Genomic DNA, 17,476 nt, shown 5'->3' with positions numbered 1-17,476 from the left:
TCCAGGACTTTGTTTGCCTCTATAATTGGATTCTTGTTGTTTCTGTGCACGTACATTAGACGATAACCTCCTATCACAGCCCTTGTCTGAACACCCGACAACAGCAAACAGCCAAAACAAGCACTTCTACATCCGACACCCAGCAGTGAGATGTAGAGAAATTTGTTCTCTGATAAACAGCTTTAGCCCCCTGAGGAAATGGTATGTCATGGTTTGTTTGTGCAGCTCTTCCTTGGCTTCCTTAGCTCCAAGTGAGATTAAAGAAATCAGCACAGACGGGAGCACATACGGGAGATAAAACTAATTTTGAAGAGCTATGTTCGTGTTGGGTTGGAGAGGCGGGAGGAGACGAGGGGGGTCCGCAAACTTGATATGTGGCTGAAAAGGTCAGCTGGGTTCTTTCTGAGATAAGAAACAGATGAAAGGGAAAAGGTCAATTCATCAGCTCCCTCTTAAATCCCTCCCTGCTCCTCCACGGTGAGATTTAGTGGACTGACTGATAAAACCAATTGACTTCATGTCTTGTGTCAAATGTGGCATCATCTGTATCCGAGAAGTACAGTGCAAACATCCAAAATGTGTGATCTGGATCAGTGATGTCAACAGTTAACCCTTAATCGGTTAAATACAGAGAATATTTTTGACCGGTTATGTGTAATGGTGTATACATTTTTTTTTGCTACTCTTCAGTTTACTACGCTGCACACCACCGGGGTCTGATGGGAGCTAGTTAGCTAGTGGTGCTGCTCATTTGGTGATTACCACTATAAACGCCATGCCGACCTGACATTGTTGCTATGAAAACATGGTGGCCACCCTCTGGTCTCCCCCAGGTCACCCATTCGTTGCAAATAGCGCTGAGCCTCTCCTGGGTGTCTACAGGTATCAGACAGCTAAATTTAGTTCTCTTTAAAACCCTTTCAAGACACATTTTAACCCAATTTAGGACAGATTTTTTTAGACAAATGCAGGTAAGTAGTATGTGGTCTTGTGCAGAGGTGGGTGTACGTGCAAGTATGAAGTAAAATGAAGATTAATAGAAATGTGGAATTTTACGTAAGCAAAGCTTCACTCATTTCCACAAAAAGAAATCAAAAGATTTATAAATGAAATTGGATAAAATGTTTGTAGTAGTTAAGACCTTATATTTTCAAGTTTAAGACTATTTAATGACTTTTAAGGCCTTATTATTATTATGAAACTGAATGTAAGACCTGCAGACACCACTCGTCACACTGTGTGAGTTCAGCTGTAGTAGGTTTCTATGGTTATGTTGACGCTCTTACACTTTGGATTGGCTACAAAGCTCTCACTGCATTGAAATATCTTGTTGCGGATTTTTCTTTCAATCTAAGTCAGTTGTAACGTTGTAAAATGCTTACAGTATGAATGGGCAATGACATCACCCATATGCAAATGAGGGCATGATGTCATCTGGCGACCCAGAGCTAGGGCTTTCATTGGAAAAGAGTTGGCAACACTGCCCTTTAGCATTGTCAACTGTCACTGTAAGCTCTACTTGCACCGTTAGTAGTGTCAGCATGGCTAGTGGTGGATGGTTAACGTTAATGATGCTAAAGTGGGCTTGTGGCTCAAAATAAAGCTGCTTACTAACATTGGGGGAGACCAGAGGGTGGCCACTGTATTTCTCCAGCTTTGCCATTGATCAGTCTGCTGCTGCTAGCTAGCATTAGCTCCCACCCAAAAACAGTGGTGTGCAGTGCATTTCAACCCACATCCCTTTGCTTCATGTCATCCCTCATCTCTCTCTCTTCTTCACACTTTATGTGTCCTATCAAATAAAGGCAAAAATCAGTTAGTTAGCAGTTAATGGGTGTTGGGCTATCAAAAGCAAAATTAACCAAAACAGACATTCCTATCTGGATTTTAGCTTCTTCTTTTTTAAAATTTCTGTCATCTAAAGCAGCATCGTAATTATAAACTAACTACTTGTTATCCTTTATACAGTAGCAGAAAAGCAATTGAATGTGTGATTCACACAAAATAAGACTTGTGAAATCTCCTGTCAGTGTGAGGTTATGCAACACTCTCTGCAGCGTCTTCAACCTGATAAGAATAGCATTAGACGCTAGAGAGGGGAGCTATATGAAGCAAGGACGTAAATACTGCTCCTTTGTAAACAGCCTGAGTAGAAAAAGATCATCTCAGCATATTTAGATCTCAATTTCAGCTGCTGGGAACCCCCAGACAGACAGCGGCAGAGCTCACAGACATCCATTTGTGTTGTAATCAAACATGGTTGGCTGACAGATCTGGCTTCTGGTTAGAGGCTGTAGGATGAAGCACAGAAAGAGCACTGGAACTGATGATGGGGAGTGGGGCTGACAGAAATATGGTTCTTTATATTAGCAAGGCATGAGAAGGATTTGTGTGTGTTTGCGTCTGTCCATCTGTCTGTCCACCTACCTAATGATAGCTCCAAAAATATTGCTTGGGAATTGAAAAAGCAAAAAGCAGCGCTGAAAGCCCAGATTATATTTCAGGCTAATCTTTCCTGGGTGGACACGAGATCAATCAAGCAGCACATTCTTTTCCCCTCCACCCCCTCTTTCCTCACTCCTATCAATTTTAATGGTTGAGGGACATCCTTCAAAAAAACATAATGGGACAAGAAGATGGATGAGAACATTTGTAGCTAACTGTCTGGAGATAGAGCTGAAGATGTGGTGGGGGTGAGAGCAGGGTTCAACAGCCTTAATGTACCATCAAAGCCATCACAGGCGGTATGTATACCCATAGAAGTAAAGTGAGAGGACTGCTGCTGCTTCCAGAAGTATTTTCCTTCAATATACAGCCCTGAAACTAACAGTTGTTTTTCATTATTTATTGGTTTGCTGATTATTTTGTCAATTAGCTGATTCATTGTCTGGTCTGTAAAAGGTTAGTCTGTCTCTCCGGATGTAGACTGTGGCTATAAACCTGCCACTGGCACCTTCCGCTTTCAAAATCCCTATCTCAACAACCACCGAGCTAACAACCTACAAGCTGAAGATGGAAAGTTTTGCCAAAGATTTGGATCATGCAATAAGGCATGCCTACTTTGTTCTTTCAATGAATTGTAAGAAAGATCTACAACGAATAAAACAGCTTGGGACTGCACCTCTTAAAAGCCCAGACTACTTGTCACACAGGACTCTCATGCCCGAAGTTGATCCGTTTTCTTAAAGTTAGAGTTGATTTGCCACAACCTTTCTGAACTGTCCCCAGTCAAACAATACTTGAATTCAATCTTTTTTGTGCCAGGGGTCTGATATCAGGCTGACTAGACTTCCCACTGCATCAGCAAACTTTCTGTTGCTGCTGTCTTCAGAGATGCTCTCCTTCCGTCGAGTTTGCCCGATTAGCAATAGCAGCAGTGCTAACACCCAACACTGAGCCATTAAACCCAATCTGTCAAATCCCAACCCACTAACACTGATACCAAAACAGCTCAGCTGGATCATTTCCTGTTGATAACCATAACATAACTTAGCCTTGTGATGCTAACAGTTAGCCCTGTCACTGTGTGTGTGTGTGTGTGTGTGTGTGTGTGTGATAACAATAACATTTTTGTACAGCAACATTAATGCAAAGTTACAAGTCAAAGTGCCACACAAAACAAGATTAAATCAATGTAAAGTAGAAAAGAAAAAGATGGAGTATGAATAAAGAAAAGAGAATGGGGCCCAGAATGCCTCCCTGAGGAACACCATAATTAGTATCAGTCAGTACCCTGAACGTTTAAGCTTTGGGAGCGCTCCAACTGTAAGTCAACGAACACTGTCCAAGCAGAAAATGTACTTTTGCTTTTGAAGCTCTAGGCACCCAAGATTAGTCTGCTCCTCTTTACAATTCAACACACTAAATGCAAACTAATGCCCTTGCTTACACAGATAACACAGATGTAGGCTCTGGCGCTGGCTTTCTGTATGTGATGATCCATGCAGCCTGGTGAAGCTCGCCAACCCTTTTCTCACAACGCCTGGCTCTTGTGATAGCTGCTCAACCTTTTATTGAATGCATATCCATTACACACATGGCCGGTGGTGTCGCAGAAGCTGCAGTAAGTCAGCTGTGTCCTCCTTAGACCTTCTCCGGTCCACAGGTTTCACATGTGGAGCTGCCACACAAAACAGCACATCCACCCCGCTGCTGGACCAAACCCCTGAGAATCGGCCTTCACCCCAGGAACAAATGAACTCCAGATCTGCTTCATTTCATGTCTATCTGTCTGTCGCCTCCTGTCGACCTGGTGACACCGCTCGACATGACATTGCCAAACTCTGAGATTCCATTACAGCACCCTCCTGAGCGCTGTCACACTCTAAAATTCATAAACACGGCTTTCTGGTTTTATAGTTAGAATATTCACTAAGACTGTGTTTTTGTTTCCTGTCGACGTGTGTGTGCATGTGTGTGTGTGTGTGTGTGTGCGCCTCATTCTCATTCATATGCATCAGCAAGTTATCAGGGACTGCTGTGCCTCATTGAGCTGGGAAGCTGCTTTCCATTTATTTCTCAAATGCAGCGGAGAGTTATTCTGTTCCCGTCTAATAAAACTTATAAAACTGGCTATGCTGCTTTCAAAACTTTTAGGAACAAAAATGAAAGGCAAGCTCATTGGAAAATTACAAAACAGGATAATGAAATGTAGAGTCTGCGCTCAATTCATCATCCAGCAGCATTAAGAGCGGCTCGCAGGCTGCTACTGTAACCTAGCGGTGGCTCAACATCAGCGCTAACTGTTGACACTTAGGAGTCTTTTGTTTTGATTGCAGCCCTATTTGCAAAAAAGGCTTTTGTCAAAAGACAGTGCAGACCATTAATGCATCAGCACACTTGCACACGGCAGAAATCTCATCCTAGCCACATAACTCTGAGCTATGCTGCGTTGCTCATCTCATCAACATCTGCCATCCTGCTAATTAGCCCCCGAAAAGCCACACATCACTGGGTTTCAGCAGTGCACAGACAAAGTGTGACACTCACGAGGGGAGCTCACGGACACAATGGGAATTACAAAGCTCTGCCAGATCACAGAGTGAATCAACTACAGTATGTTATTGTCTGCAAAAATGGCCCGAGCAGCAGTCTGGCGCAGAATGTAAGCTGTAAGAGTCTGGTTGACCGTAGCATGAGCACCGCTGAACCTCGGGGTCAATCGGTTGAACGAGGTTTCATCCTTGTTGAACAAAAATGAGAAAAAAAACTTCCTACTTCACAGTCCAATCATTGGAAGGTTAACTGGAGTGGAACCCTGCAGAGAGCAGGCTAGAGCAAAGGTCGTAACAAATGTAATCAAAGAAGATGAGAGATCACAGGAATCAAAAAAGAGAAAGAGACAGAAAAAGAGCGATGCACAGGGGATGATCAGCAGTAGGTATAAAAATAAGAAGGTGGGAGTTTGGCAAGTGGAAAAAAGAGCAAGGCTACAGGAAGATTCCTGTGTCCTCTTGTCCAGGCAAGAAAGCTGATACAGTAAATAAAAAATGTCAGCCCTGTGAGATAGCTTTGCAGGCCAGCTGAGAAAGGTGAGCGCATTTCCATGCAGAACACTCGCAGCCGTGAGAACAGAGAGAAAGGGGGGAATGGGGAGGGAGTGAGGGAGCCAGCTAGTCATAAATCTCCCACAGCTCGTGGGGTCAGGCAGACGCGGAGAGTGTCAAAATTGTTTCTGGGTGTGAAGGGAAGGGGAGGAAGGTGGCTAACCAACCGCTGTGACTGACTCCTCCTCGAATCAACCTGCTGCAAGGCCGGTCAGTCACGCTGTGACACCAGCAAACCACTTCTACCTCATTTGCATACACACATTCACCGACTGCATAATCACAAGAGTGGAGTGGCGAGGGTGTGTATATGTTGAGGTGTGTGTGTATTCCTGAAAAGCAGACTGGATAAAAAGACTGAGCAGGGAGGAGTGAGAATAATAGAAAAAAATAAAAAAACATGAGGCAAGGGTGAGAGCTGAGCAAGCCGGACAGATGAGACGATGTGTAAGAAAGAGGATTAGGATGCTGGCGGTGTGAGCGCAGCTTCCTGCTGTCACAACACACTTCTCCTGACCACAAAGACACGGTGACACACTTCTGCAGCTGCAGGGAGAGCTCAGCTACCTGGAGGAGACTCTCCTCCCCGTCTGTCTTCCCTCCCGCTTCATTTCTGCCAGTTGTGTTGCTGTTTTTATATATTTGCCGCGCTGTTGCCGAGGGTGTACTGCTTGTTTTGTCGTCTCTGCGGACATGTGTGAGCGTGTACACAAATATGTGCATGCAAGACTGTGAGAAGAGGCAGTTGTCTGTGATGTATGTGGTGTTTTTTTTATTGATAAAACAGTGTTTCAAACCAGAAAACCTTCTTGATAACTTGTCTTCCTTCCTCTTTTCCCCCTCTCTCTCTGCTTTAATAAGGTTTCACCTGTTTGCTCGTTTCCTTAATTTCCCTTTCACCCTTTCCTGCTCTCTAGGATTTACTCTAACAACTGCATCTTTAATGGCTTACTCTCTATTCCCATCCCAGTCTTTATCTTCCATGCTCTATATCCTTCCTTCCTTCCCTCCCACAGTGGTGATCAGAAAGTAGGTGCTGATGTTGCAGCTCCCGCCTGAACCAGCTCAGTATATCAGTGGGTGGACAGACATGCCAGAGAGCCTCCTGTCAACAGTGAGTGTGCCCTGGAGACTGGCCCACTTGGCGGATACTGATCCCCTCTGCTAAACCACGAGAAAAGGAGTCGGTGCTATTTCTTAACAACTGGTGCGGAGAGAGGCGCGAAAGCCGAGATAAAGCACCGAGACAGCACTATTTTTATGGTCTCCCCTAGAAGAGGCGGGCACTCCGGTGGCTTCCTATCATCCTTCATGGTCCCTGGACAGTTCTGTCTGTCTGCTAATATTAAACAGACCATTAGCGAATGCTGCCTCCTTTACTGCTGATCTAGACGCTCGTGGCACAGTTTTCTCCGATCATTCATGCAGTTCCGAATCTGACCGACGCTGTCCGTCACCAGACTTTGGCAGCGTGTCAAGTTGCACGCGAGGTAAAAAGCTACAGGCTGCGGTTAACCCGAGCTAGTTTACCTCCCCCCAGTTCTTCTCATCCCGTCTTTTCACGAGGGTAAAGAGACACATTTCACGTCTAATTAATGCACAGGATGGTTGTATAAAACAGCTAATGAGGCTGTGATCACAGTGGCGTGAAGGCAGGCACTACTGGAAGGGGGGGATGAGCACTAGTTCACTTCCAGGAGACACTGAGCTTCACAGTTATTATCCTGTCACAGGAAGAGGGCTTGAGGAGAGACTGGAAAGTGGAGGTGGTTAGGTGGATGCTTGTTTATCTGCTCTGCTTACGCACAACCTCAGACACTGTCCTCTGGCTATCTGGCTGTTAACTCCAGAATCAATCAGCAGGAGCATGAATTCTTCTGAATAACACATAATAATTTGGTGCATGAACATATCTTGTGTTTGTGTGCTGAGATAAAGACCATTAAGACCAAGTGTCCTTCAGAAAGTTAAATAAATCTGCTGTCACAGCACTGAGCTGTCTCACGGTGACAACAGAAGTGGCAAAGAAAACTTTTAATGAAATTATGTTCAATGACACATTCCGAACATTTTCCAAGGACTCTCAAATCAGGACATCATGTGAAACATTCTTCATGAACTTAGTTGCTACTATTTTATAAGGATTATTCATCCCACAGAATCAATGGGCTCTCTAAGCAAGTGCTCATTACTCAAAACACATCTGCTGGTGAGTAATGCTGCCTCACTTTCATTCTGTGTATCAATGCCTAAATTATGAAAATATAAGAAAACCTCTTTCCAAAAACAAGCAGCAGCAGCAGCCCAGAGCTGCTCTCAGCACAGCACACACAATGAATCACATTCAACAACACACACACACACACACACACACACACACAATCGATGCTAGAGTCGGCCGTGCCTCTGCTCACCTGTGCAATCTCATACAGCAGCTTGTAGTGTTCCTCTCGCTTCTGTAAAGTGCACAGATTGCAGCCCATTATAGTCGTCGTGGAAACGCCAGGCGTCCAATTCTCCCCGAGTAGTGGTGGTGGCACGGACACAGGGGGTCACCCTCCACACCGGAGCGCTGGTTCTCATCAGTCACTCCTTAAGCAAGCATCTCTCTCAGGCATCCCATTCACACAGAAATGTCAGAGACAAGCCCAGGCTCAAAGGGACAGAGAGCTCCAGCTGAGTCTAACAGATGAGGGTTCAGATGTGAACAGAACAGTGTGGCAGCAGCTTCAGCAGTGGCACAAGTAGCAGCATCAGCCGGTGTGTCTCCTCTCTGCTCTCCCCGCTCTCCTCTATTTCACAGACTCAAACACACACACGCATGCACACACTCGCACGCCGGAGTTGTGACTCTCGCTCACTGAGACACTCCCCCCTTTTTCCTCCTCAGTGTCGGCGCACATGACTACGCTGGTACCAGCTCATGAATAATGAGGGAGAGCGCTGTGATATTCATGAGGGAGGTGGGAGCAGGGGAGGGGACTGACGGAGAAGGAGGAGTGTGTGAGAGCAGGAGCGCCGGTTCATTAAAACTGAGGCACAGTTATACAATAAGCTCCTTTGTGTGAGCAGCTCCGGTGAGGAGCCTGGGCAGGGCTGACTGTGCCGAGACGACACTCTCTAAGGCTTATGGGTAACCTATCATCATCTGAGTGTTTAATGTGTTGCTGCACTGTTTATTTCTGATGGAAATAAGGAAAGGGATTGCTTAAGGGGAGATCAAGGGGTAAATATTACTGCAGCACATACCGGCAATGAGTTTAGTACTGATATCATTTGCTAATTAATTAATGAGTTGATACCCTGAAATTTAATGAACGACAATTTTGATAATCAATTAATTGCTCAGGGCATTTTACAAGCAAACATGACTGACATTCACTGGTTTCCAGCTTCTCAAATGTGAGGAGTTGCTGCTTTTCTCTGCTTCCATAATCCCCTCGTCAATACTTTGCACAAATTGAACAACTCTTGCACTTTAAAAACTTATATATGTTTTTATTTTATATCATGTCTCTTGAATTTTGAACTGTTTTTACGGTTATGCACCAACACACCAAGACAGATTCCTTATATGTGCAAACGTAACACAGTTTGTATAGTATGTGATTCCACTTGCCACATTTTGATTTTTCTGTCTAGATGTGTTGGCTCAAGGGCGTCCTCTCTTTGAGGTAGTAGATAAATGCCACTGGCAGTTTTGAAACCTTGCCAGTTATTAAGAGACACGCCTGAGGTGAGTTTCCAAGTGCAACACTGTGTACAAATATTGTGTATTTATGTCTGTATGTCCACTGTATGAACATTATGTTCACTGTGATTTATGAGAAGAGTTTATAAGTGGGTTGCTGTGCCTTTTAAGTCCCAAAATGTTAAAGTAACGGCACAATTCATTCTCTACAGTAGCTATAGCCTGTGTGCTAAATAACCTGTTGTTCTTTTGCAACATGCTGCCTTTAGGGAGCCAGCTTTGACTGCACCAGTACATAATATTCAGGTACACATTGTCATATTATTGTTTTTGTTAGAACATTGACAGATTTGAAACGTTGCCATTTAATAAGAGACGCGCTGGAGCATGCTGTGTGAGCTGCAAGCTGCTTTTAGCCAGCCAACTGTGTGAGTGACCAGTGCATATTCTGTTCATATTCAGACAATAAACTGTGGCATAAAAAGATAAAAAAGCCTCTCCCTCATCATTCTCCACACAGGGCAGAGCCAAGGGGTTGCCTGAACCAGCCAGTTACAGTCAACTGCAGCTGAGCACAGCTAAACAAACGTACTTAGCAAGAAAAATGTTTCTAATTTTATATCACTATCTAAAGAATGTCTTATATATCTCAATGTATGTTGTCTAATATAATTTAGACTGTCAGTCAACGATTTAAGACGTCTCTTTTCTCATTTTCACCATTTTTTTTTAAACAACTTTACTGAGAAAACGAATCAATAGACCAACCAGTAATCAAAACAGTTATAGCCCTGTGTAGGGTTTCTCATTTGTTTTCTAATTCCTATAATTAGAGCTGATGAGTAGTCAATTAATCAATTAGTCAATCAACAGAAAAATAGCATGCAACTATTCTTTTTTTTTTCAGACCTAGAGTTTGCTTGCTTGACTGTAATATGCTCATGCTCGTTTAACCCAAACAATCCGTAATGTGACTGCAGTTGGTTCGGATTGAGGTCGGAACACATTCTCACCACAAACGAACCGCACCAGAGTTTTATAACCGGACTGAGACCACCTCTTCAAGAAGGTCTTGGTCTGGTTGTTTTGGTGTGCACCCCAGTGCGACTGCTGTGTTCACACCTGCCCGAATGAGCAGCACTAAGGAGGCAAATGAACCTGAGTTGGATTGAACCGAACCAAACCGGGCAGGTGTGAAAGCACCCTGATAAGAAACCCAGTAACTTTAGTCTTGAAATGATGGTTGGACAAAACAAGCATGCTGATGACAACATCTTAAGCCTTCAGAAATTGTGATGGGCATTTTTTTCTAACATCTTATGGACCAAACATTCAATTAACTGAGTGAAAAGATAATCTGCCAACATTGCAACTTGTCTTTCTGCGTCACTACAGTACAATGTACAGTACTTCAGTAGTAAATACACTAAATGAACCTCAATATTTCAGCGCCCAGCTATCTTGAGAGTGAAATATAAATTGACACAGACTGGCGTAATATAAGAGGAGACACAATTCATTGCATATTTATAACTCAGTAGTCACTACAGGTGTCATTGATAACAGGAGTCCTCACAGCAAATTGGCAATCAGCAAAGCCAGAGACTTCAGAGACAATACATCAACCACCGCCTTCCTTCAAACTGAGATAATTGCAAGACAATAGACCTTGGCTATTGTCTCCGCCGTGGAACCCCCGTTCGCTGGCAGGAAGCTTCACTAACGAGCAATAATTGTTAACAAATTGGCCTCCAAGCCAACAGTGGGGCTCGCTGTGCAGAATACAGCTAAGAGTAGATGAGCGCTCATCAGCTGGCTACTGGGCATCCCACCCCCAGGGACTCCATAATCCGATTTTCTGGGCTTTAATTTTGCTCCACTGCCTGGAGGCAAGCCAAACACACACGCATGCATCATACAGCACCATTATGGTTAATACCATCCACCTTTCACCATCCTCCATCCTCCCTCTTCGTCTCCGCCAACCAAACCGTCTATGCTACCATCCGCTCGTCATCCTGAAGAAGCTACAAGGAGTGGGTTTTCTGCAGTTGCCAGGCAATATCAAATCCATGAAGTGCTGTTCACTAAAGTGTCAATTTGACATCAAAGGGTCTTGTTGGGAGACTAGGGAGTGGGGATATAATATTGCATTTGATGAACAGGGGTGCTATGTTTGCTTGCGGTACAATGGACTGTGAAGGAAATGTGAGTCACTGGCAGTCTTCTGAAATTGTACATTGAGGACTGAAAGCTATGAAGTGCTTGAGAGCAAGAAGAACTGCCTGTCCAGTTGTCTATAGTCAGCAGGGATAGAAAATGTAAAACCATCAAGGGTGGAATACAATGTCCACGCTGCATGGAAAGACAAATATAAGACCAAGAATGTGCTGACAGTATCCAATATTGGTACACGTGAAGAAGCGTACTCAGGGTTCAGGTCTGGTTGACTATCACTCTGTGATGTTGCACTTGCTAACCCCTTAAGGTTAAGATGCTCATCGGTCACCCAAATGGTCTTTCTCATCATCTGGGCAGCGAGACTGATACAGTAGCCTCTGCCTGCGGTCAAGCAGCACCTCTCGATGGGACATGCAGAGTGAAGGATGCTCTTTGAAGAGTGCATTAAGACTGATAAAAGCTCTCCCGAGGTGTTTTATGGCCCCGAGTTTTACATTGTGACAGGGTGAATTTACCTGAGACTGCATTTCCATTGTGACCTGAGGGCAAGATTTGCACATTATAGATACATTTAGTAAATCCATTTACTTTCTGACAAGGTGAAGCAGTACTGGATGCGTAATTTACCTCTTTCCCTGTCCCTGCTAGACTTTTTACGTGGAAGTTATGACCCAAGTTACAATATAAGAAACTTACTCAATAATATTTATTGTTTAAAGGTTCAGTGTGTAGGATGTAGGCAGATATATTGCAGAAATGGAATAAAATATAATAAGTATGTTTTCTTTGTTGTAAAATCCCCCGAAAATAAGAATTCTTGTGTTTTTGTAACCTTAGAATCAGTGTTGCAAAATGCAAAACACGTTACAGTAATATTACTTTGTCCAGTAACGAGTATTGTAACTAAACACTGCTAAAATTTCAGTGATAATATTACAGTTACCCCAAAACCAAATATCTCATTACAACATTACTTTTATTATCACATCACTACTGACTTAAAAAACAACATCACATCAGCAGACTTATTTTTGTAATCGTTGCACTGCGTAGACACGTCACAAAGCAGCAAGCCAGTTGGAAATATTCCCGTTACTTTGATTTTGTCAGGACGAAAGATGACGAGAACACTGTTGCTGTAGGTAGTCAGACTAAAACTCTTTTCACTGCGAAAAACATGTCCTCGAACCTCCGCTCTGAAACACCTCGGCTACTATGACCAACAGGCCAGCAACAGGAAGCTCTGGGAAATACACCCCACCAAAAGTAAGCCCTCCTCGGCCGCGGCTGTAGCTCTACACCAAAACTGAAACCAAAACAGGATTTTACTTGTGGGCAGCTATATCAACAAAGAAGTAATGAAGCTTGTGGCTGGATATGTGGAAAATGTAAAACTTTGCTCCACAGGTGACTCTCCGTCTTTCAGGCAGAGCCCTGGGAAAATACTGGTCACAAGCAACAGAAAACCCACAGGTTAAAAAAAATGCTACCTAGCCTTAGCTACAGTTAACCCTGACATTCACACTGAGATCTGAGATACGCAATCACCAATTTTATGTAGTGTAAAAGTTATATAACGAGTACTGTAATGATTTACTTTTAGCAGGAAGTAATAAGTAAAGTACTAATACTTTTGAAAAGAGCAATGAGTAATGAGTAATACATTACTTTTTTTTAGAGTAATGAGCCTAACACTGCTTAGAATGACCTACTTATATCTACATAGGGGGCAGGTCTTCGTCTATGAAGATGAAGAGGCCATTTGCGTTTTTTCATCGACCACCATAGTTAGCAGCCAATCCGTGATGAAAAACACAGATGTTTTTTAACATGAAACTGCTTTACTAAGTGTTTTTACGAGTTTAAATTACTGGGACAGTTTGTTTTCGCGAGAAAGAGACCTCTGCGGATAATTTGGCTGCTGGCAAAAACCTCCTGAACCTTTGGATCTTAAGTTATCAGAGAAGAAAGGCGAGCACACATTAGCAGGTGCTAGGCTAGCTGCCTGTTTCCAACGTGCCAAACAGCACCACAGAAACACTGACTTGTAATGTGAAACTGCTTTATTCGGGGGTTTAACTGGTTTAAATCACTGGGTCTGTTTGTTTCAAAGAGGAGGAGACCACTGTGGATAATTCAGCTCACGGTAAAAACCTATTTGAAGTCTAAATAAGAAAAAAAGCGCACACTTTAAGTTATCAGAGATAAAAGGTGAGCACATATTAGCAGGTGCAGGGCAACCAGCCTGTCTGGGATGCACCAAACAGCATCAGAGAATCACTGACTTGTGACATGAAACTGCTTTATTCAGTGTCTTTATTGGTTTTAATCACCTGGTCCATTTGTTTTGGAAAGTAAGAGATCTCTGTGGATTATTCAGCTCCCAGTAAAAATCTCCTAAACAAAGAACTCTAGAGGAACCCTACCTGGGAGATGTTTCAGCTGGTTGCAATCTGCAGTCCTCACCGCTAGATGCCATTTAACCTCCCTAAATCTTACACACAGTTCCTTTAACATTTATACGGAAAATGAAAGTAGCAATTGTGTCTGTATTTCATGGGATGACCACTGATTCTGTCTCCTTCCCATGTCCTTTTGACTTCCCTGCTGTCCTTTCCTACTGTCCAGCGGTCGTTTATCATCCGGTCTGCCCTTTGCCTGCTCGGGTAGAAACAGGCCCTCAATCGTGTTCATTCTCTCAGTTAATGGGCCTCACATCGCTGGGCATGGAGAAGCGATTTGTCCTCACCGTGATGGGTGTATTTTGAGGTTTCTTCAATTGCATTTCTGACAAACTGATATTTGAGCTCACCTTAAACCTGGAGCTATAACCTTCAGCCAAGTGTGTAATGCAGGTATATGGCCGAGCTGTAAACCGTTGTACCCTCACACGTCCCTGCCTAATGCGCACACAGCCACGGAGACTTGTTCTCCGGTCTGTCTTGCCACACATATGCACAGCACACACACACACACAAAATGAGCAACAAAAACACAACTGATCAGGACGCTGCCAGTGTGGAATATGAAATCACGATCAGTGCCCACAAACTGTATTTGTATTGATTTCTTGTCCTGGGATAAATACCGCCGTCCGTCACTCAGCAGAGCACAGGAGCTGGATCAATTCAATATTCCACTGCATCTGGTTCAACACCCTGACACGCATCCCATCTGAATGACTTTTAAAGTAGGTAAAACATGGAGCGTATTTTTCATTTCCACTCCTGACAGCGACATTTCAAGAAGACTGTGGCTGCCAATCACTGCCATTGTCAGGGAAGCTCTTGGCAGCAGCTTAGGTGGAAGAAGATGCTCGTCATTTGCGAAGCTGATATTTCGCATATCGCAAATATGAGATGAGTGTTATTAAATCTAATAGACACATCTTAGGTTTGGGACAGAGAAATAGGAGATCAGTGGTAGAGACGTCTGTATCCCAACACTCGTGTGAGCTTATGGTAACCTTGACAACAAACAAGAGAGCATCTTAACATAGCTGGAGATTTAATAAGAAGCTGTTATTGCTGTGATTACTTGTCTATGGCAATGTCTGTCAGGAATATCAAGTGTCCCCACAGTGTTTAATACATAAACAGGTTTATTAGGCCAGCTCTGACACACCAGGTGGGCGGAAATCTCTGTGGTGTGAGTACTGAAGATTGAAATCCCACTCACGTGAAAGGAGAGCCGTGGGGATCGGAGAGTGGTTTGTGATGTGACGCGTGGCTCAGATCTGATCGCCTACTGCCGCTCCAAAGCAGCTGTTCCTCCTGGGTATCCATGTGACCTGATTTGGGAGTAATTAAATGAGGCCCTTTTGTGAATGAATCATCGGCGCAGCCCGCTCCTCTGATGACAGCTTTGACGAGAGTTGGTCCGGCGTGCGCACACGGATGCACAGGTGGGTGCTTCAAAGCCGGCGTGTCCAGACCGTGGGAAGCCAAGCAAAACATCTTCTTCAATGACAATAAATTATTAAAAAGGCTTGAATCTTTAATTCATGTGGGAACATGACCACGGATAAAAATAGCATGTTGTAGGCTGCCTCTCAATGATAACACGCGCAATGTTGCTGCTCAAGCAATTAACATAATGGGCATCTAATTCAAAGCCCAAAAAGCAATTTAAACTCATATTTCTGCCCACATGGTGTTTACTGCTTTACTTTCAAATCACGCAAATTACACTGATTAATTATGAATTACTGGGCTATTTGACCCTGTGATAAGTATGTTTAGCTAATAATAAGACTATTTATGTACCTACTTCGCTAATAATCTGTGGCGAGATACTGTATCAGTCACCTGGAGATAATTTTTCAGGAGCAAAGCTAAAAGTCCCCTTGCTGTTTCTTGTAAATTAACAGCAGCCCATTAAGGTAAAGTCGAACAATGCTTAGCTTGCCTGACATTCTTATGAAACTCTTCTTGCTGCTAATGAGCCTCTTCACTGACACATCAAACCACCTTTGAGTTTTCCCCACACTTATCCACAAAGTGGCACATGACACACTCTGCACACACACCACACAACGCAGACATCCTACATGAAATCTGTTTAACCCTGATGCGCCCGTCTGCATGGAGATGAAACAAAGTGCACATCAGACAAGAAGCTCCAGCTTTTTACTATCTGACTGCGAAACTGCTGAGGAAGTGACATGTGCCAAGGATTCGGTTTAGTCAGGAGAAAAAAAAGCAAAAGAGTGGAATGAAAATTGTCCGTCTGTGGGATCGGGATGAAATACAAGTCTGAGTATCAGAGCAGAGATTGTGTCTGCGTCTGGGTGAAATATGCACAATTGGAATGAGGTTCCAGCGACATGACAACCCTGCACATACCATGAGATGATAGGAATGTGTCAACTGCATGGCATTTTACATACAGTTTGTATCCTAACTATTTCTTTAATATCTGTGGTGGTATTTGGACATTTCAGGCAGTGCTATAGATCATCAAATATTACAGATCTTTGCATCAATGTGACAACCTCAGCAACCACGGGCTATCAGTCTGACAACAATTTTGGCTCTGGGGGCAACAACCAATATTTCGGAGGTTCCAGTGTAGCCAGCGGCTATCTGGATCACAGATATCCAAGTCAAGACTTCCTGTTCTGTGCACCAGTCTTGTTAACTGACTGGTAACCTGTAACACCATTTATGATCATACCTGCATGTGGAGGCAGATGCATTTTTTCCACAAGTTAATCATCGTTGGAGGATAGCCAGTGGGGTCCGGGATCACATTTTGGCCAATGCATTCTGCCTCTTTTGCTCTTCACACAAGCATTCAACCAAAGAGTGCCCACTGATTGATCAGAGGCCTGTACTATGAAGCAGGATTTAAAGTTAGCGAGGTAACTCCAGGGTTAACACTGGGTTTTCAGTACTACGGAGCTGGTTCTCCTTTTAGCGGGATAAATCACTGTAGTAACTAATGCTGAACAGCTAGAGTATTGGATCACAGGCTGTCAACACCGTGACCTCTGTCTTATCAGATCACTAAAAAGAACGCATTCATCGACCAAAGTTTGGAGTCTCAGCTAAAATTGTTTCAGGGCTCTATTTCCACTGGTTTCAAAACAGAGCATCTAACAAACGGAGAGATCATTTACACACTAAACACTTTTGAACTTATGCAAAGTTTACATTGGTCCGCATCGGACAGTGCTGCTACTTTTACACTCTGATTCCATCACTGCAGCTCAAAATAACATGAGACACCAACATGATGAGAACAAGGATAAAACCGATAATATTTTATTAGCAGAATAATCCACACACTGTTAATAAGCCCCTGTTATTATAAATGCAACATCTGGGTCAGATAGACCTCATCAGTCATTAACTAGGCTACTTTTCGACCCTTTACTTTAGTAGCAGAAACAGTCTTTAAATTGTTTTATGTGACATATTCATCAACAACCAACTAAACAGCAGAAAATACTGCCACTGATATCTTACAGTCCCAGACACTCTAGTAACATTTCATCTCATATCAAGTGAAGCAGCCTACTTCATATATGGTTCAGATGGTGTCGCTCTTAATTAAC

The 17,476-nt window shown here is 43.4% G+C and overlaps 1 protein-coding gene across 2 annotated transcripts in view; it reads right to left on the bottom strand.

Moving 5' to 3' along the window:
• LOC125887749 (PDZ domain-containing RING finger protein 4-like) overlaps window positions 1-17,476 on the bottom strand; it is a 191,827-nt gene that overhangs the window by 69,287 nt on the left and 105,064 nt on the right. Inside the window, exon 1 of one of the 2 annotated variants that reach the window (XM_049574808.1) lies at window positions 7,961-8,357. The exons of the other annotated variant lie outside the window; for it this stretch is intronic. Within the exon in view, the coding sequence (XP_049430765.1) occupies window positions 7,961-8,029 (69 nt within the window). The 5' untranslated portion in view covers window positions 8,030-8,357. Of the gene's footprint in view, window positions 1-7,960; window positions 8,358-17,476 lie in introns of those variants that run through there. 2 annotated transcript variants of the gene reach the window in all.

This window comes from Epinephelus fuscoguttatus, linkage group LG4, assembly GCF_011397635.1.
Source record: "Epinephelus fuscoguttatus linkage group LG4, E.fuscoguttatus.final_Chr_v1".
Lineage (NCBI taxonomy): Eukaryota > Metazoa > Chordata > Actinopteri > Perciformes > Serranidae > Epinephelus > Epinephelus fuscoguttatus.
The sequence above is the reverse complement of the archived record's forward strand: the minus strand, read 5'-3'. Positions and strand labels throughout refer to the sequence as shown.